Genomic DNA, 21386 nt, shown 5'->3' with positions numbered 1-21386 from the left:
CTACAAGATGCACTGCAGCAACGCACCAAGGCTCCTTAGACAGCACCTTCCAAACCCGTGACCTCTACCACCTCGAAGGACAAGAGCAGCGGAAGCATGGGAACATTACCACCTGCAAGTTCCCGTCCAAGTCACACACCATTCTGACTTATCGTCATTCCTTCACTGTCGCTGGGTCAAAATCTTGAAACTCCCTTCCCAACAGCACTGTGGGAGTACCTAGCTCACATGGACTGCAGCGGTTCAAGAAGGCAGCTCACCACCACCTTCTCAAGGGCAATTAGGGATGGGCAATAAATGCTGGCATAGCCAGTGACGCCCACATCCCATGAATGAATAAAAAAAAGCACAGGAACAGGCCATTCGGCCCTCCAAGCCTGCGCTGATCATGATGCCTGTCTAAACTAAAACCTTCTCAACTTCCGGGGACCGTATTCCTCTATTCCCATCCTATTCATGTATTTGTCAAGATGCCTCTTAAACGTCGCTATTGTACCTGCTTCCACCACCTCCCCCAACAGCAAGTTCCAGGCACTCACCACCCTCTGTGTAAAGAACTTACCTCGCACAACCCCTCTAAACTTTGCCCCTCGCACCTTAAACCTATGTTCCCCAGTAACTGACTCTTCCACCCTGGGAAAAAGCTTCTGACTATCCACTCTGTCCATGCCACTCATAACTTTGTAAACCTCCATCATGTCGCCCCTCCACCTCTATTGTACCAGTGAAAACTATCCAAGTTTATCCAACCTCTCCTCATAGCTAATACCCTCCAGACCAGGCAACATCCTGGTAAACCTCTTCTGTACCCTCTCCAAAGCCTCCTTATCCTTCTGGTAGTGTGGCGACTAGAATTGCACGCAAAATTCCAAGTGTGGCCTAACTAAAGTTCTGTACAGCTGCAGCATGACTTGCCAATTTTTATACTCAATGCCCCGACCGATGAAGGCAAGCATGCCGTATACCTCCTTGAATACCTTATCCACGTGCGTTGCCACTTTCAGTGATCTGCGGACCTGTACGCCCAGATCTCTCTGCCTGTCAATACTCCTAAGGGTTCTGCCATTTACTGTATACTTCCCACCTGTGTTAGACCTTCCAAAATGCATTACCTCACATTTGTTCGGATTAAACTCCATCTGCCATTTCTCCGCCCAAGTCTCCAACCGATCTATATCCTGCTGTATCCTCTGACAATCCTCATCACTGTCCGCAACTCCACCAACCTTTGTGTCATCCGCAAACTTACTAATCAGACCAGCTACATTTTCCTCCAAATCATTTATATATACTACAAACAGCAAAGGTCCCAGCACTGATCCCTGCGGAACACCACTAGTCACAGCCCTCCATTCAGAAAAGCACCCTTCCACTGCTACCCTCTGTCTTCTATGACCGAGCCAGTTCTGTATCCATTTTGCCAGCTCACCTCTGATCCTGTGTGATGTCACCTTTTGTACCAGTCTGCCATGAGGGACCTTGTCAAAGGCTTTACTGAAGTCCATATAGACAACATCCACTGCCCTTCCTTCATCAATCATCTTCATCACTTTCTCAAAAAACGCGATCAAGTTAGTGAGACATGACCTCCCCTTCACAAAACCATGCTGCCTCTCGCTAATAAGTCCATTTGTTTTCAAATGGGAGTAAATCCTGTCCTCTCCAATAATTTCCCTACCACTGACGTAAGGCTCACCGGCCTGTAATTTCCTGGATTATCCTTGGATAATCTTTATTCTTAAACAAAGGGACAACACTGGCTATTCTCCAGTTCCCTGGGACCTCACCTGTAGCCAATGAGGATACAAAGATTTCTGTCAAGGCCCCAGCAATTTCTTGCCTCCCTCAGTATTCTGGGGTAGATCCCATCAGGCCCTGGGGACTTATCTACCCTAATGTTTTTCAAGATGCCCAACACCTCCTCCTTTTTGATATTGGCATGACCCAGACTATCTACACACACCCTTCCCTAGACTCATCATCCACCAAGTCCTTCTCTTTGGTGAATACTGATGCAAAGTACTCATTTAGTACCTCGCCCATATCCTCTGGCTCCACGCATAGATTCCCTCCTCGGTCCTTGAGTGGGCCAACCCTTTCCCTGGCTACCCTCTTGCTCTTAATATACGTATAAAAAGCCTTGGGATTCTCCTTAATCCTGTTTGCCAATGACATTTCATGACCTCTTTTAGCCCACCTGACTCCTTGCTTAAGTTCCTTCCTACTTTCTTTATATTACTCAAGGGCTTCGTCTGTTCCCAGCCTTCTAGCCCTTACGAATGCTTCCTTTTTCTTTTTGATTTGGCTCACAATATCCCTCGTTATCCAAAGTTCCCGAAACTTGCCAAACTTATCCTTCTTCCTCACAGGAACATGCTGGTCCTGGATTCTAATCAACTGACATTTGAAAGACTCCCACATGTCAGATGTTGATTTACCCTCAAACAGCCGCCCCCAATCTAAATTCTTCAATTCCTGCTGAATATTGTTATAATTAGCCTTCCCCCAATTTAGCACCTTCACCCGAGGACTACTCTTATCCTTATCCACAAGTACCTTAAAACTTACGGAATTATGGTCACTGTTCCCGAAATGCTCCCCTACTGAAACTTTGACCACCTGGCCCGGCTCATTCCCCAATACCAGGTCCAGTACGGCCCCTTCCCTAGTTGGACTATCTACATATTGTTTCAAGAAGCCCTTCTGGATGCTCCTTACAAATTCTGCCCCATCCAAGCCCCTAGCACTAAGTGAGTCCCAGTCAATATAGGGGAAGTTAAAATCACCCACCACTACAACCCTGTTGCCTTTACATCTTTCCAAAATCTGACTACATATCTGCTCCTCTATCTCCCGCTGGCTGTTGGGAGGCCTGTAGTAAACCCCCAACATCGTGACTGCACCCTTCCTATTCCTGAGCTCTACCCATATTGCCCCGCTGCACGACCCCTCCGAGGTGTCCTCCCGCAGTACAGCTGTGATATTCTCCTTAACCAGTAATGCAACTCCCCCACCCCTTTTACATCCCCGTCTATCCCGCCTGAAGCATCTAAATCCTGGAACGTTTAGCTGCCAATCCTGTCCTTCCCTCAACCAAGTCTCTGTAATAACAACAACATCATAGTTCCAAGTACTAATCCAAACTCTAAGTTCATCTGCCTTACCTGTTATACTTCTCACATTGAAACAAATGCACTTCAGACCACCAGTCCCGCTGTGCTCAGCAACATCTCCCTGCCTGCTCTTCCTCTCAGTCTTACTGGCCTTATTCACTAGATCCCCCTCAGTTATTTCACCTGCTGACCTACTGCTCTGGTTCCCACCCCTCTGCCACACTAGTTTAAACCCTCCTGAGTGATGCTAGCAAACCTCGCAGCCAGGATATTTGTGCCCCTCCAGTTTAGATGCAACCCGTCCTTCTTGTACAGGTCCCACTTGTCCCAGAAGAGATCCCAATGATCCAGATATCTGAAACCCTCCCTCCTACACCAGCTGTTTAGCCACGTGTTTGGCTGCACTATCTTCCCATTTCTAGCCTCACTGGCACATGACACAGGGAGTAATCCTGAGATTACAACCCTAGAGGTCCTGTCTTTTAACTTACTACCTAACTCCCTGAACTCCCTCTGCAGGACTTGGTCACTCTTCCTGCCTATGTCGTTAGTATCAATGTGTCCCACAACCTCTGGCTGTTCACCCTCCCCCTTCAGAATGCCCTCTGCCCGTTCAGAGACATCCTCGACCCTGGCACCAGGAAGGCAACATACCATCCTGGAGTCTCTTTCACATCCACAGAAGTGCCTATCTGTACCCCTGACTATAGAGTCCTCTATAACTATTGCTCTTCTGTGCTTTGTCCCTCCCTGCTGAACAACAGAGCCAGCCGTGGTGCCACTGCTCTGGCTGCTTCTTTTGTTTTCCCCTGATAGGCCATCCCCCCAACAGTATCCAAAACGGTATACTTGTTAGAGAGGCGGACAGCCACAGGGGATTCCTGCACTGACTGCCTGCCCCTTCTAGCGGTCACCCATCTATCTGCCTGCACCTTGGGTGTAACCACATCTCTAAAACTCCTGTCTACGATGCTTTCCGCCACCTGCAAGCTCCTAAGTGCATCCAATTGCTGCTCCAACTGATCCATGTGGTCTGTGAGGAGCTGCAACTGGGTACACTTCCTGCAGATGTAGTGGTCCGGAACACTGGAAGCGTCACGGACCTCCCACATCTCAAAGGTGAAGCACTTTACCCCTCTAACTGATATTTCTAGCACTAATTAATAAATTAATTTAAAATAAGTACTTATTAAATCCTTACTAAATTAAGTTACAATTAACTACATGGTCTCTAGCTCTAGATTTCTACTATAAATATTAAATGCTAAATACAGTAATCTCCTCCCTCCGGTTTAGTTACTCCTCTACTTATTAATTAATTAGTTAATTAGGGTAATTGGTAATTAGTTAATTGGATAGCTCCTTCAAAGAGCTGGCACAGGCACAATGGGCCGAATATTTGCCCACTCTGCTGTAAGATTCTCTGGTCATCTGAATCAGCATCAGACAATATACTTATGTGAAGTAACCATTGGCCCTGTCACCCCTCAACTGTAATTAATATTTGCATTATAAAAGCTGGCATACATATAGATAGTGAGAAACCTCTGATGCACAAATAAGCCATGTTTTGCCAGGGCTACTTGGCTCCGAACTGCAATTCAGCCTTAGTCCAAACATGGACAAAAGAGCTGACTTCCAGAAATGAGGTGGGAGTGACTGCCCTTGATATCAAGGCAGCATTTGACTGAGTGTGGCATCAGGGAACCTCAGTAACATTGAAGTCTTTGGGAATCAGGGGGAAAGCTTGCCACTGGTTGGAGTCATACTGAGCACAAAGGAAGATAGTTGTCGTTGTTGAAGGCCAATCATCTCAGGCCCAGGACATTGCTACAGGAGTTCCTCATAGCATTGTCCTAGGCTCAAGCATCTTCATAGAGTCATAGAATCATAAAGTTGTACTGCATAGAAACAGGCCCTTAGGCCCACCGCGTCCATGCAGACCATAATGCCTATCTATACATCCTTGTGAATCTTTTCTGCACCCTCTCCAGCTTAATCACATCTTTCCTGTAGTGCGGCGACCAGAACTGCACAAGGTACTCCAAATGCGGCCTAACCAACGTTATGTACAACTGTAACATGACATCCCAACTCTTGTACTCAAGGCCTCGGCCGATGAAGGCAAGCATGCCATATGCCTTCTTCACCACCCTGTCTATCTGTGTTGCCACTTTCAGGGAACTATGTACTTGCACCCCAAGGTCTCTCTGCTCAGCAACACTCCCCAGGGCCCTGCCATTCACTGTATATGTCCTGCCCTGGTTTAACTTCCCAAAATGCATCACTTCACACTTGTCTGTGTTAAATTCCATTTGTCACTCCCTTGCCCACTTTCCCAGTTTATCTATATCCTGTTGTAACCCTAGACAACCTTCTTCACTGTCCACTATATCACCAATTTTGGTGTCATCTGCAAATTGACTAATCATGCCCCCTACATTCACATCCAAGTCATTAATATATATGACAAACAACAGAGGGCCCAGCACCGATCCCTGCGGCACACCACTGGTCACCAGCCTCCAATCTGAAAAACAACCCTCCACTACCACCCTCTGCCTCCTATCACCAGCCAATTTTGTATCCAATTTGCTAGCTCACCCTGGATCCCATGTGTTTGAACCTTCTGGGCCAGCCTACCATGCGGGACCTTGTCAAAGGTTCAGTTGTCCTTCCCTCCATCATAAGGCCAGAAAAGGGGTTGCTACCTCATGATCGCACAGTGCTCAGTTCCATTCACAACTCCTCAGATACTGATGCAGTTTGTGACTGTATGCAGCGAGACCTGGACAACATTCAGGCTTGGGCTGATAAACGGTAAGTAACATTCATATCGCAGAAGTACCAGGCAATGACCATCTCCAACAAGAGAGAGTGTAACCACCTCCCATTGACATTCAACAACATTGCTGAATCCACCACCATCAACATCCTGGGGGTTACCATTTATCAGAAACTTAACTGGAAGAGCCACATAAATACTGTGGCTACAAGAGCAGGTCAGAGGCTGGGAATTCTACGGTGAGTAACCCACCTCTTGACTCCCTGTCCGCCATCTACAAGGCACAAGTCAGGAGTGTGATAGAATACTCTCCACTTGTCTGGATGAGTGTGACTTCCGCAACACTCAAGAAACTCGACATCATTCAGGTCAAAACAGCCCGCTTGATCGGCCACCTCGAATATTCACTCCCTTCACCACCGACGCACAGTGGCAGCAGGGTGTACCATCTACAAGATGCACTGCAGCAATTCAACAAATCTTCTTCAACATCACCTTCCAATCCTGCAACCTCTACTGCCTAGAACACAAAGGGCAGCAGATGCATGAGGACACCCTCCAACTTACACAGCAGCCTCACTTATAAATATATCGCTGCTCCTTCATTGTCACTGGGTCAAAATCCTGGAACTCGCTCCCTAATAGTACTGTAGGTGTACCTGCACCATATGGACTGCAGCGGTTCAAGAAGGCGGCTCACCACAATCTTCTCAAGGGTAATTCAAGATGGGCAATAAATGCTGGCTTAGCCAGCAATGCCCACATCCATGAAAGAATAAAGAACAGCTCATGTACTCAACATCAGGTAAAGATCTACAAACGACTGTAAATATGACATTCTGAAACTATTCTATTATAAATGAACGGGCTGCACTGTTGTGAGGATTGGAATTTTCAGGTTAATATATGATTTAGGTGCTAATGCAATTTATGTCTCTGGAGAATTAATAGGACATGCAATGACATCACTGAGTAGCTGGAAGAAGGGAAAAAAATACAGGAAGACAAAGACAGGCAGCAGGAGCAGTACCAAAATGCTGTGTGCTTTGCACAGATACATAAGCTGCGTTCATATGTTTGCTTCTTCTGCAACATATATCGGCATGACATCTTTACAATTCCCCGATCATCTGCAATAATTTCATAGTTAAACAGCGCAGTCACTCAGGGACGATCCAGCGGAATATCGAAGAATGTACTGGGGTGTTGGTTTTGCATCGTCCAGATCATGCGTGGTTGATCTGAGCAGGAATCAAAGCTTTTCCCTGGGACTGTGCGGTTCTGACGATCACTATTCCTTTTATGGATACATAATCACTTTTCCTTTGCAGGATTACTGTAACATCATGTCAGGGCTGGGAGCAGAGTCATGGTGGAAGAAAACGCTGTGTTTGACCGGGGGAGCCCTGCTGGCAGCTGCTGCATATCTTTTACATGAATTACTAGCGATCAGGTAACAGCTCACCCGTCCATTCTTTGGTACTTAAACCACAGGCTGGGCACAAGGGCAGCTAACTGGAATGGACAAGTGGTATTGCCCTAGAGTCAGGAGGCTGGGATCGTGCAGAACGAATTGCAAATCCTTCAAAATGAAAATAAATTGAAATGAAGAAAAAGAAAAACAACCATTGGAAACGTAAATTTTGTTAATTAAGGATGGTTTCACATTGAAACTAGGCCAGCTAGTGTCTGCTTATCATCGGTTGATATAAATCAGGTCAGGCACGGGCGCCGAGTTTTTATTAATGTAGGCATTCCTTAAATGCAAATATCAATGTTTTAATACGATTTAGTTTGCTCTGTAATCATTAATACAGACGCTTTAAAAATCCGTAATGGAAATTAAACATTTGCTAACATATTTCACTGCGTGTTAACAGACTCTCTTGATTTGATCTAGCTTTAAGTCTCTGGAACCGATTTACTTCATTAGCAGAATCAATCTTTTTCAAGATTTCATAACCGAATAATTTAACTACACGTAAAAGTCTAATGCGTGCACGTGTGTTGCTGTGTGTATAGATAATATATAAAACACATGTATACGCAGACTCAGTCATCTATTCTTGCGCCTAGTTTCTTTATAGGTCACAAGAATTAGTTAAATGTCAAATACATATCTCATAAACGCACAGCTTAACATAGTTTGCTGCGAGATGAAGGGTCGGTTCCTGTCTGATCCCTAACCTCCACAGAAGGAGCTGCCAGTGCTTTTACATGTGCCTGTGCATTGGGAGATTGGGTCTTTTTGTTACCAGAGACTCCATATACACACTATCGTCAAACCAACTGTAGACCTGTCATCACCAAGGGTAACCAGTCGGGGTTCTATACTACCTAAAAAAAGTGGCACAAGTATTTAACAAAACAATTGCCGTTACAAAAAAAGTTCTCATGCTTTTTCTTTCTTGATGTTCTGTTTTACTTTCCTAGTGCTGGAAGTAGAAAAATACATTTATAAACAGCCGTGAAAGTAATCTACACTTTTGGTGTCCCAAATTCAGTTTAAAAACATTTTTAAAAGTAAAAAAAAAGCAATTTTAATTGAAATCATTGGCAAACTATAAATAGAGTTTTCTCAAAAGCAAATTGAACAATGAAAGAAAGTCATTTGATTCAAGTCTTATGAATCATTATTGAGCTGTGGAGGTCAGATATTTTGAATAGACTGCTCTATAGCAATTACATAACTTCTATCAGGAAGCATATACATGTCATTTCATTCACATTACGCATGTTTCAAATTTGTTGAAGTAAAACCAACAATATTTAATCTTGCTAACATTTATGGTTTTAAAAGTAATTTTGCAAGACTGTTAAAATTAAAAATTGTAAACAAATGTATTTTGTATGGGAGCTGCATTGCTTGCTGTGTGGATAATAATTGATACTTTTATTGTCATCATTGTCAAAGAAAGAGCTCGCATTTATATAGCACCTTTCACAAGCTCAGGGTATCAAAAGCACTTCACAGCCAATGAAGTACTTTTTGAAGTGTAGTCACTGGTATAATGTCGGGAAGTACAAAGATAGAAAACAGTTGAACAATTCTAGGAGCAGTCATGCTGATGTGAATGGAATGGATGAGCATAACGGCAGAATTTAGCTTTCTACAAAACTTATATAAGGTAATATCAAAACACAGGAATATGTCCTGCAATTTTTGGCTGAGTTACTAAGACAATACCAAATTAGAAGCCCCTTTCCAAATTTCATACAGTTTACAAAGGAGATTGTTGTTCCTTAACATCAAATATCTGACAGAATATGGAACTCAGACATATCAGTCCAACACAATTAGAGCATTCCTCGTTTGCAAATATTTGCATAATCAAAGCTGATTTTTGTAATGAAATTGTTCAAATAATCTAAATGCTGATTAACATATAAATTCTAGATTTGCCATTCTTTAAACCTCTTTAATATTGGGTTGTTATAGTTGAGCCAGTTGGCTCTTCCAGAAAAAAATAAATTCTCCTTAACTGAGTTTTTTGAAAGATCTAAGGGCCTTCATTCAAACCTTTCAAGTACTTTCTGTGCCACAGGAAGCCAAGTCATGGAATAGAGCAAGTATGGTGGGTACAACAGTAGTACCTTCCATTCTAGCTTAGTTCAGGCCTCTGGACTACTAGTCCAGGATCTAACCACTGCATTAACGAATTGATGCAGAATTATTGCTCTCCACCCACCCTTTACCAGTGTGCATACGCAAATGACATAAGGTGTCAGGATGCCTGTGATTTATGCCCCCATTACTGTCAGTGTAGTGCCCAAGCAGATGAAAAAAAGTCTAACCTTCTTTGTCAGAAGCAGATTAGTCCGGTGGATGTGACCCATATAAAAAGTGTTTATTGCCTGGACAACTTCTGTTAATTTCTCACATTACCATTGCTTCCCACATTAATCTGGATTATTCTTCCTCTGCCTCTGCAAATAATGCTGCCAGCGCCCCTTCACTGCCCCACCATATGCGAGTGGTAGTGAGGAGATAGGGTTCAGTAGCCAAGCTGATCTCCAGGCCTTCTTCACCTCTGATCTTAGTTCTCCATTAAACAGAGGGCTGCCTTCATCAGACACTTTGATAATTAATAATTTATCAGTAGATGTATTGTAATGTTAACACCAGTGTTCTTTCGGAAAGTAACTTGTGTTTTTTTCTTTCAGAAAGGAGCAAAAACTTGATTCAAAGGATGCAATAATTCTGCATCAATTCTCACGACCTGAGTGTGAGGTACCTAGTCTGTCTCCTTTTTGCTTGAAGATGGAAACGTATCTTCGAATGGCAGACTTGCCATACCAGGTTGCTAAAATTTCTGCTACTGTATTATTACTGGTCACTATATGTATAATGTTGCCTGCTTGAGCTTTTCCAAACCAGCACAGTTAAAGACATTTCATGGCATATTTCAGGAGTTGATCTTTCTCTTGCTGGCCTCCTACACTATCTTAAGATAGTGGATGGAAGAGGCACCCGATGTCTATTTGAATTGTCAGTTTCAGTATTTCAAATGTAACCCTTGGACCTAAAATCCCAGAGCTACTTTTGTTGCCTAGCACCTGGCATTAGTCTGCTGTTGGCAGTTACAACTATAGCTTTTATATTAGCACAACATTTGGCCATGCAAAGTAGCAGCAGAAGTGAGAAATATTGGAGAAGAATTATTTTAAAAATTGCCATGTATTCTCGTACATTTAAAAACAAAGTCTTCATTTTGTAGTTGAATTTATTCTGCATTACATTTTAATTTAAAGGAGCGGAAGTTCCTAACTAAAGTAGTATGAATGCATAGATAGATGTTTACAATATCTAAATAATGCACACCAGCCAGTGGATGTGTACCAGGTATTTTGTGATTCATAGCTGAATGCCCCAGTTATACTGCACTACGTAGGACACCATTTTTAGGACCAGTGTGTCAAGGCAAATTTCTACACATTTATAGTTAAGTGGATGCGTAGAGCTCTACTTAAACATGGATCAAAATACCCTTCATTATCTGAAAAAAATAAGGCACCATATATATTTGTTACCTGCCCGAAAATGCCACCTTTGCAGCAGCCTCATAGAAACCAGCAATCTAGATATCCATCCCTCTTCAGTGGCGCTAATGACCTTTTCATTGAGAAAGTAAGGTGAAGGGCCAAGATCATGACACTGCCAAGGTTGAAAAGAGTGTAATAGAAGATTATGTAATTTAGGGAGTAGGTTTTAAAAACATGGAATGGAAAGGCAAGAAGATAAGGCATTCCATGTTTGTTGAGTCCTGCTGAAAGCCATAGCCATGCTTTTGTTACCCCAGACTCTATTTCTCCAGCACCCTCCTCATCGACCTCTAGAATTCCAACCTGTAAAAACTCCCAAGTTGCTCAAAGCACATGCTGCCCTAAACTCTGTCGCCCACTATTCCTGTCTTTCGAAACTCCATTGTCTAGCTGTACCTGAAATGCAAAGAATTCAAAATCTTAGTCCTTGATCACAAATCCCTTATGTTCTTGCCCCACCCTGGCTCTACAGAAGTGACCTATGTGAATCCCCTGCTCCATCACTGGTGGCGAAGCTTTCGGCTATCTCAGCTAGCTTGCTCTTGATGCCTCAAACCCCTCCTTAAATTCTGTCTTGCTATTTCTTTCCATCTTTTAAAAATCTCCTCAAAATCATTTTTTAGATTATGCTAATTCATTTCTTCTAACAGCTACTACTATTTTACATCTGTTTTCCCTTTATGAAGAGTCTAGGGATGTTTATTGCATTACAGATATTCTTTACATGCAATTTGTTATTTTCTCCCATCTCATTCAGTCCTTTCCAATGCTACCAACATACCCAAGGTTTCTGATGATGTGAGTTGGTGCTTGCCTCTCTCTCCTTGATAATATTCCTCATATTTGTTCAGCAACCCTTCTTCTTGGGCAAGTTGAAACTGAGAATTCATTATATGGGGTCTAGATGCTTCAATTCTTGCCCCAGGATGATCAGGATGGGATTTCTACCTGCCACCACGGCCCTATAACCTTGTTATATTTTCTTGAATCAGGCGTCATGATGCATACAGAGTGGCTTCACAGCTGGATTCCACCAGCAAACGGGAGCCTACTGCTGCAAAGGTGACAAATTCTGATGCTGCTGCAGCACTAGAGTAGTCAGGAGGCTTCTTCGAGGAGCAAAAGAGTCCCAAAGATCACAGCAAATTTTATACTTTAAGCCTTTGCCAAGATCAAGGCCTTCAACAGGTGAGACATTGGAGCACACTGGAGGGAGAGGAGATTACAATTAGGCCATCACACTTTATCCAGGGTCAAAATCCTGGAACTCCCTCCTTAAAAAATTGTAAGCTGCCAACATTAGTCCTAAAGGAGTAGGGGAAGGGAGATTAAACTCAGGCAGGGAGGTATTGGTTGACCTCGCTGCTTGATTTTCTAATCCAATTTAGAGCAGGATAACAGAGGAAAATTGATGCTACATGCTTTACCACTCTATGCCACAGTGTTTACAATGTTATCTGCGGTCGTAAATGGTTCCCTCTTCTCAGCGACTGACCTCTTCTTCCTCAAAACTGCCATCACCATGCTACCTTGCTAATAAAAGAAACATCCTCAACCTCCTGTCCTTGCAAACTACTGTACCACCTCCCTTGGTATTAGGGAGGCCTAACAACCTTGGCAATTTTAATGGCAGTCTCACATGGCAGATTGCTATTTCTTACATGAGGATTAGGTCTCTTGCTTGAATTCATTGTTCCCTCTACTCAGGTCTGGTTCTTTTCTCTAGGTGATGAATAGAGGAAAATGTAGCTAATAATTCTCCCCAGAGAATCTTATGTAGCTCCTGTTCGTTTCTGTTAAATAAATTTATCCTTGTTGCGGCCACGTGGTAAGACGTGTGGGTGGTTCCCACGGTTCACTTCCCAACTACCCGCAATTGTATTTTGTTTAAAATGATGAGTTCGGCCCTGAGTATTTTACTTGCCAAATAAACAGACAGTGGTGACAGGTTTTCTTGTAGGTTTAAAACAGAAGATTAACTATTTATTGAATAATATTCATTCCCGAAATGGTCACAACTGCACCTACACATGCATTCACTCTCTCTCACACACACGCACACACACGTGAATAGGTAGATACATAGAGAGAAAAGTGGTAAGTGGTTTGAAGTGAGTTAGGTGTTTGGGGTTCATGGTAAACCTGCTGAATCTTTGCAGAGGACAGTTTCTTTAAAAGTTGTAGGCCTAGGTGTTTGTAGATTTCTGGAGGTTAAGACTTCAGACTGGAGGTGGTCATCACTTCCAGTTCTCAGCTGTACCAGTCGAAGTATAGAATTCGCAGCAGGGCTCCTTCCTTGGTTTTTGCTGGGCTTCTTTTCATAGCTGTTGGCTGGACTACTTTTCTGTGATGTTCTTGTGATCACTCCCCTAAAGGCCGGCTTGGGTCTGCAAATGAAACCCGACCCGAGCCTGACAGAATCACATCTGACCTGAGCCCGACCTGGCCTGAGTCCTTTCATTTTCTCCCCACACCCAACCCGACCCGACCATCTGTTAACCTAGCTTCCGTTTTTCACTTTGTTGCTTATCTGCACAAGCTTAAAAAAACTGTAACTAAACAACCTTTCAAGTCCAAAAGTACATTGACATTGGAGCCACGTACCGGAGGTGGTGATAGAGTATGTCCGACCCAGCCTGACCCGACCCAAGCCCGAATGCCGGACCCGGAAGAGCGACCTGGCCCGACCCGAATTTGACACATCTGTTTATTTGGCAATTGTGATACCCAGTAGACAATTCACATGTCCCAATCCCTTTAGAGGTACAGAATGGTACAGACAGGGGTTTGTTAGCGAGATCTATCAGGTAATGGTTCTCCCAAACCCCATGGTCTTTAAATAGAAGTCCATGCTAGCTTCAGCTGACACAGCCACTGAACATTTGGAGCCAATAATGAGATGGTGGGTTTTGGTGCCTGTACTCTATATTTGGCTGGGAAGCCTGAGGTTTCTCAAGAGCCCAACATTTCCTACATGTGAAATTGTGACTTGCTATCATAATGGATACTGGGAACCTGCGTAGAAGCTGGTATAATGTTCATAAAGGCCCTGAGAAAAAGTTAAATGAGAGGGTCTCCTGATAGTGCAACCGGAGCTCCAAAGCAGTGCTCCAGCTGCATAATGTACATTTGGTATGGTCACTGAATAGGAGGCCCGAATAAATATATATAAAAACTTTCTGGGTGCTTGGTCATTCCCTATGCCCCGTCATGCTCATCCCTGTGCCAGCTTCACCTTGTGCTTCCCCAGGCCCCCCATTCCAGAAAGTGCTGCCAGCATTTGATAGACAGCAAACAAGCCTTGACTGGCTGCTGATGCTTGAAATGCCAGTGTGTCAGAAGTTACAAGCTTGAAGTGCCATAAAGTGATTTTACTGTGCTCACCTTGCATTTTGGGTTGAGCTCAGCTGTTTCTCACATGGGAATTTGGAAAACCTGAACAGCGCCGACCTCAACTCCAGTCCCAGCTGTGTTGTGTAGGGTCCACATTATTGGAACCATGGTGTTGAGAAGCCACTGACATTTTAAGAGTGCTTCCCAGTTCTCATTTGGCAGCCACATTATTCAGATGAGTTCAAAGTATTTTTGTAAAAGGTTTAGAGCTGCAATTCGAAAGAATAATAAGGATAGGTACAGTCATGGGGGCAGTGGGTGTGGGGGTTGCCGTCTTTGTACTTTTTCAGTATAAGAGAGCTTAAAGTTTCAAGTATTATCAGAATTCGCATTTTCGGGAGTAGAGGAACCAGTTCAAAGGTCATCAATTTTCAGAGAAACCCTTTAGACAAAGAGCTTGATACCAAATTTCAACATAAAGACAAATAACATTACAAACAAAAAAAGTAGCATTTCTCTTGAGATAAAATGTTTCAATTCTATCCACATTATAAACAAATCAGAATTACACGTTAATTCAAAATGCATAGGTGGATCCTGTATAATTAGTTTAGTAATCCAAGATGTGCAAAATATGGTAGAAAGCCAGCAGGAATTAGATTGTGCTTGAGTCTTTCAAACCGAGGTCAGTATATTAATTACTGATTGTTTTATGGTGTTCTTCTGTCTTATTCACTTTACGTTACTGGTGCAGAGCTTTGCCTGCCAGCAGGGCAATTTTGTTAAATTGGCCCTTTGATTTGGAGTACAGTGACAGCAATGCCAAGTGAAAGGAATTATATAGATAATCAGTCAGGGACAGCCCTGTTGTCAAGGTTACCCTTATGTACTGCACTATAATAACTAGATATGTGGAAAGGAAAAAGAAATACATTAGCAGCAGCTGATTGCTTGAAATGTTTTTTTCATCTGCTGCCTTGTAGAATCTGTTGCCATTGGAAAATACAGAAATTCCAGATTGTTTTGAGTTCAAGAACATTTCCTCATCCAACAACCTCTGCTTCTTTAGATGATCATCAAAGTAGTCCTTTGTTCCACTGAGATTTATTCTGTTATCTGCAGCATGAGGGATGAATGGTAAGGAGGTGGTGCTGTGTGATAAGACAGCATGTTGCTACAATGACTTGTTATACTGTAGAGTAGTAAGACGTGGGTTTGAACTTGGATCTCTTCACATATTGAGATGCTAATCTTGTCCGTACTGTTGATGCTGCTGCCTTTAGTAAAAGGGAAGCTCTTCTCCAGAAGGAGGGAGAGAAAACCAGAAGCTGGGCTGTTTTCCCGTGAGCCTATTGGTTCAACTGGGATTGGGAGAGGCCTGGCAGAAGGCATTGCCAATGAAGCTAAAAGGATTTCAGGGAAGGTTTGTGTTCCTTTATTAAATTCCTTCTGAATATATACTTCCCTCAGAGTCACTATCTCCATTCTCCAGGGTGCTAAGGTCTGTGCAAGTGGAGTGTTTGATGGAATATGCTTCTTTGGGCTAGGGTCCATGGTGACACTTGCTCAGATCCCTAATCATCTTGGGAAGAACCTATTTTTCACATACACTGAAACCCCACGAACAGCAAATTAAGGAGTTGACAGATAATCCCTGTTTGTTGGTGAGGATGAATGCTGGCTATGGCATGATGAGAAATTCCCACTCTTCAAGTAATGCCATGGGATCTTTTGTATCCACCTGATCAGGTCAGTTAAGTTGGAGAGCAATCATAACCATCCATTACTACAGTGTACTAAACATGTGTTGTATTTACAATGACCTCCCCTGCACGTTGTTTTATTGCACTTAAAACCTTAGCATGAATGCCCATGAGTCCAAAGGGTGGCCCCAGCTTCACTCACATCCTTGAATACATTCAGCCCACCTAATACCATCACACTTACCATGGCCTGCATCGTGATATTTGTGTATTCGTGCAAGTCATTATCAGAACATTCTCACTTATCTTACTCTTCTTGCTGGAGAAGACAGCAGTACAAGACCACAGACAGGAGGTTCAGACTTCAGACCACTAATGCTGCATGAAGATAAAGCCCTGAGAAATTCTGATGGAGGCCACAGAATATGTTAGACATGGGTAAGTAAAGAGGTCACTGCCAGCTCAGGGTTTATTATCAATCTCTGCTGCTTCCCTCCCATGCTGATGCCCTTCAATGTATTATTTCCTCTCTCTGTGAAATGAAAGACTTGCATTTACATAGCACCTTTCACAATCTCAAGATGCCTAAAGCACTTTACAGCCAAAGAAGTACTTTTGAAGTGTAGTTACTGTTGTAATGTAGGAAATGCGGCAGCCACTTTGCGCACAGCCAGTTCTTACAAGCAGCAATGAGATAATGACCAGATAATCTGGTTTTGATGTTGGTTGAGGGATAGACATTAAACAGAACCCCAAGGAGAACTCACCAGCTCTTCTTCAAATGGTGACATGGGACCTTTTTCATCCACCTGAGAGGGAAGATGGGGCATTTGAAAGGTGGCATTTCTGACAGTGCAGCACTCCCTCAGTGTTAGGTTTTGATAAACTGTAATATCTAATGAGTCAACGTCGACCCATATTGGTGGCAGCAGCTTTATTCAGCACAAGCAAGACTTGATACATTACAGTACCTGAGCTGTGCTTTACAAGGTATAATTGAGAGTTATGTTATCTCATTATCCCTTGCATATAAGTCACTGCATCAAGTGTCTGCATCCTCTGGCTCATCCTCTGAATCTCTCTCAAATTCTGTGAATTCTCTCTGAGGTCTTCTATACCTTCTGTCTATTTGGACCCCCTTTTGTGCCCCTTTCTATAAGGCAAAATCATTGAATTTTGCTAGACTAATTATTGGCTTATACCCATCATGTTATTGTCCAGTTAAAGAAATGCCATGCACACAATGTCCATTTTTGTTCAGGTTTTGATATCAGACCCCCTGACATCATTTATTTTGACTGTTGCGGCTGTTACTAGCTACAGCTGTGACAACACAGAGGGGCACATTTTAACACTGGAGATATATGGCATTCTTGATAGCTAATAGTCCCTGTGAAGCACTCGTTATCCCAGCCTTCAGCCAAGATACTGGTCCTCCATTTTTACAGCATTTCAATGAGGTTATGGCTCACCTTGCTCCCCAGCTAGCCCTGCTCTATCACATGTTCTTGTTAGTGGCTATTGTTCAACTTTTGTGAAACTACCCACAGCGGCTTGTGATCTTACTATGCTCGTTCTGTCCCTCTTTCACTCTCTCTCTCTGTGCGCCCCCCACCTCCAGTTTGCCTGTACTGTGTTCTGAAAGCCATTTAAAAAGACAAAAAGGTGGTGAAGTCACAAACAGTGCTATTAAATAAATTTAGCTGATGCATTAACATTGTAGCTTGTAGATATATTTTACAGCCAACCACAGCCTCAGGGGTTGTACATTAGCATTACAATGGAATATCTCCCATATTTTGTGCTTGAGTCTCTAGAATGGGACTTGGAACTTGGCTATAAACTGAGAGAGGGGAATATGCAGCAAGACCTGGGTGTTCTCGTATACCAGTCGCTGAAGGTAATTAGAATTAGAATTAGAATATTACAGCGCAGTACAGGCCCTTCGGCCTTCGATGTTGCGCCGATCATCTGACCTACACTATTCCATTTACATCCATATGTCTATCCAATGACCACTTAAATGCCCTTAAAGTTGGCGAGTCTACTACTGTTGCAGGCAGGGCGTTCCACGCCCCTACTACTCTCTGCGTAAAGAAACTACCTCTGACATCTGTCCTATATCTTTCACCCCTCAACTTAAAGCTATGTCCCCTCGTGTTTGCCATCCTCATCCGAGGAAAAAGACTCTCACTATCCACCCTATCTAACCCTCTGATTATCTTATATGTCTCTATTAAGTCACCTCTCCTCCTCCTTCTCTCTAACGAAAACAACCCCAAGTCCCTCAGCCTTTCCTCGTAAGACCTTCCTTCCATACCAGGCAACATCCTAGTAAATCTCCTCTGCACCCTTTCCAAAGCTTCCACATCCTTCCTATAATGCGGTGACCAGAACTGCACGCAATACTCCAGGTGCGGCCTCACCAGAGTTTTGTACAGCTGCATCATGACCCCGTGGCTCTGAAACTCGATCCCCCTACTAATAAAGGCTAACACACCATATGCCTTCTTAACAGCCCTATTAACCTGGGTAGCAACTTTCAGGGATTTATGTACCTGGATACCAAGATCTCTCTGCTCATCTACACTACCAAGAATCTTCCCATTAGCCCAGTACTCTGCATTCCTGTTACTCCTTCCAAAGTGAATCACCTCACACTTTTCCGCATTAAACTCCATTTGCCATCTCTCAGCCCAGCTCTGCAGCCTATCTATGTCCCTCTGTACCCTACAACACCCTTCGACACTATCCACAACTCCACCGACCTTCGTGTCATCCGCAAATTTACTAACCCACCCTTCTACACCCTCATCCAGGTCGTTTATAAAAATGACAAACAGCAGTGGCCCCAAAACAGAACCTTGCGGTACACCACTAGTAACTAAACTCCAGGATGAACATTTGCCATCAACCACCACCCTCTGTCTTCTTTCAGCTAGCCAATTTCTGATCCAAAGCTCTAAATCACCTTCAACCCCATACTTGCGTATTTTCTGCAATAGCCTACCGTGGGGAACCTTATCAAACGCCTTACTGAAATCCATATACACCACATCCACTGCTTTACCCTCATCCACCTGTTTGGTCACCTTCTCGAAAAACTCAATAAGGTTTGTGAGGCACGACCTACCTTTCACAAAACCGTGCTGACTATCGCAAATGAACTTGTTCTTTTCAAGATGATTATAAATCCTGTCTCTTATAACCTTTTCCAACATTTTACCCACAACCGAAGTAAGGCTCACAGGTCTATAATTACCAGGGCTGTCTCTACTCCCCTTCTTGAACAAGGGGACAACATTTGCTATCCTCCAGTCCTCCGGCACTACTCCTGTCGACAATGACGACTTAAAGATCAACAACAACGGCTCTGCAATCTCCTCCCTGGCTTCCCAGAGAATCCTAGGATAAATCCCATCTGGCCCAGGGGACTTATCTATTTTCACTCTTTCCAAAATTGCTAACACCTCCTCCTTGTGAATCTCAATCCCATCTAGCCTAGTAGTCTGTATCTCAGTAATCTCCTCGGCAACATTTTCTTTCTCTACTGTAAATACTGACGAAAAATATTCATTTAACGCTTCCCCTATCTCCTCTGATTCCGCACACAACTTCCCACTACTATCCTTGATTGGCCCTGTTCTAACTCTTATCATTCGTTTATTCCTGATATACCTATAGAAAGCCTTAGGGTTTTCTTTGATCCTATCCGCCAATGACTTCTCGTGTCCTCTCCTTGCTCTTCTTAGCCCTCCCTTTAGATCCTTCCTGGCTAGCTTGTAACTCTCAAGCGCCCTAACTGAGCCTTCACGTCTCATCCTAACATAAGCCGCCCTCTTCCTCTTGACAAGCGCTTCAACTTCTTGAGTAAACCACGGCTCCCTTGCTCGACAACTTCCTCCCTGCCTGACAGGTACATACTTATCAAGGACACGCATTAGCTGCTCCTTGAATAAGCTCCACATTTCGTTTGTGCCCATCCCCTGCAGTTTCCTTCCCCATCCTACACATCCTAAATCTTGCCTAATCGCGTCATAATTTCCTTTCCCCCAGCTATAATTCTTGCCCTGCGGTATATACCTGTCCCTGCCCATCGCTAAGGTAAACCTAACCGAATTGTGATCACTATCGCCAAAGTGCTCACCTACATCTAAATCGAACACCTGGCCGGGTTCATTACCCAGTACCAAATCCAATGTGGCATCGCCCCTGGTTGGCCTGTCCACATACTGTGTCAGAAAACCCTCCTGCACACACTGGACAAAAACAGACCCATCTAAAGTACTCGAACTATAGTATTTCCAGTCAATATTTGGAAAGTTAAAGTCCCCCATAACCACTACCCTGTTACTCTCGCTCCTGTCGAGAATCATCTTCGCTATCCTTTCCTCTACATCTCTGGAACTATTCGGAGGTCTATAGAAAACTCCCAACAGGGTGACCTCTCCTCTCCTGTTTCTAACCTCGGCCCATACTACCTCAGTAGACGAGTCCTCAAACGTCCTTTCTGCCGCTGTAATACTTTCCTTGATTAACAATGCCACACCCCCCCCTCTTTTACCCTCTTCTCTGTTCTTTCTGAAACATCTAAATCCCGGAACCTGCAACATCCATTCCTGCCCCTGCTCTACCCATGTCTCCGAAATGGCCACAACATCAGGATCCCAGGTACCAACCCATGCTGCAAGCTCACCCACCTTATTCCGGATGCTCCTGGCGTTGAAGTAGACACACTTTAAACCAAGTTCTTGCTTGCCAGTGCCCTCTTGCGTCCCTGTAACCTTATCCCCTACCTCACTACTCTCAACAACCTGTACACTGGCACTGCAATTTAGGTTCCCATTCCCCTGCTGATTTAGTTTAAACCCCCCCGAAGAGCACTAACAAATCTCCCCCCCAGGATATTGGTACCCCTCTGGTTCAGGTGAAGACCATCCTGTTTGTAGAGGTCCCACCTACCCCAGAAAGAGCCCCAATTATCCAGGAAACCAAAACCCTCCCTCCTACACCATCCCTGCAGCCACGTGTTCAACTCCTCTCTCTCCCTATTCCTCTCTTCGCTAGCACGTGGCACAGGCAACAACCCAGAGATAACAACTCTGGTTGTTCTCGCTCTAAGCTTCCACCCTAGCTCCCTGAATTTCTGCCTTAAATCCCCATCTCTCTTCCTACCTATGTCGTTTGTGCCTATGTGGACCACGACTTGGGGGTGCTCCCCCTCCCCCTTAAGGATCCCAAAAACACGATCGGAGACATCACGTACCCTGGCACCTGGGAGGCAACACACCAACCGTGAGTCTCTCTCGTTCCCACAGAACCTCCTATCTGTTCCCCTAACTATGGAGTCCCCAATGACTAATGCTCTGCTCCTCTTCCCTTTTCCCTTCTGAGCAACAGGGACAGACT

The 21386-nt window shown here is 43.9% G+C and overlaps 1 protein-coding gene across 1 annotated transcript in view; it reads left to right on the top strand.

Moving 5' to 3' along the window:
* The first annotated feature begins 6910 nt into the window (after nt 1-6910).
* faxcb (failed axon connections homolog, metaxin like GST domain containing b) overlaps nt 6911-21386 on the top strand; it is a 113896-nt gene continuing 99420 nt past the window's right edge. The window contains exons 1-2 of the mRNA XM_068018703.1: nt 6911-7351; nt 10063-10198. Coding sequence (XP_067874804.1) covers nt 7092-7351; nt 10063-10198 — 396 coding nt within the window. The 5' untranslated portion in view covers nt 6911-7091. The remainder of the gene's footprint in view (nt 7352-10062; nt 10199-21386) is intronic.

Source organism: Heterodontus francisci, chromosome 3 (assembly GCF_036365525.1).
Source record: "Heterodontus francisci isolate sHetFra1 chromosome 3, sHetFra1.hap1, whole genome shotgun sequence".
Lineage (NCBI taxonomy): Eukaryota > Metazoa > Chordata > Chondrichthyes > Heterodontiformes > Heterodontidae > Heterodontus > Heterodontus francisci.
The sequence above is the reverse complement of the archived record's forward strand: the minus strand, read 5'-3'. Positions and strand labels throughout refer to the sequence as shown.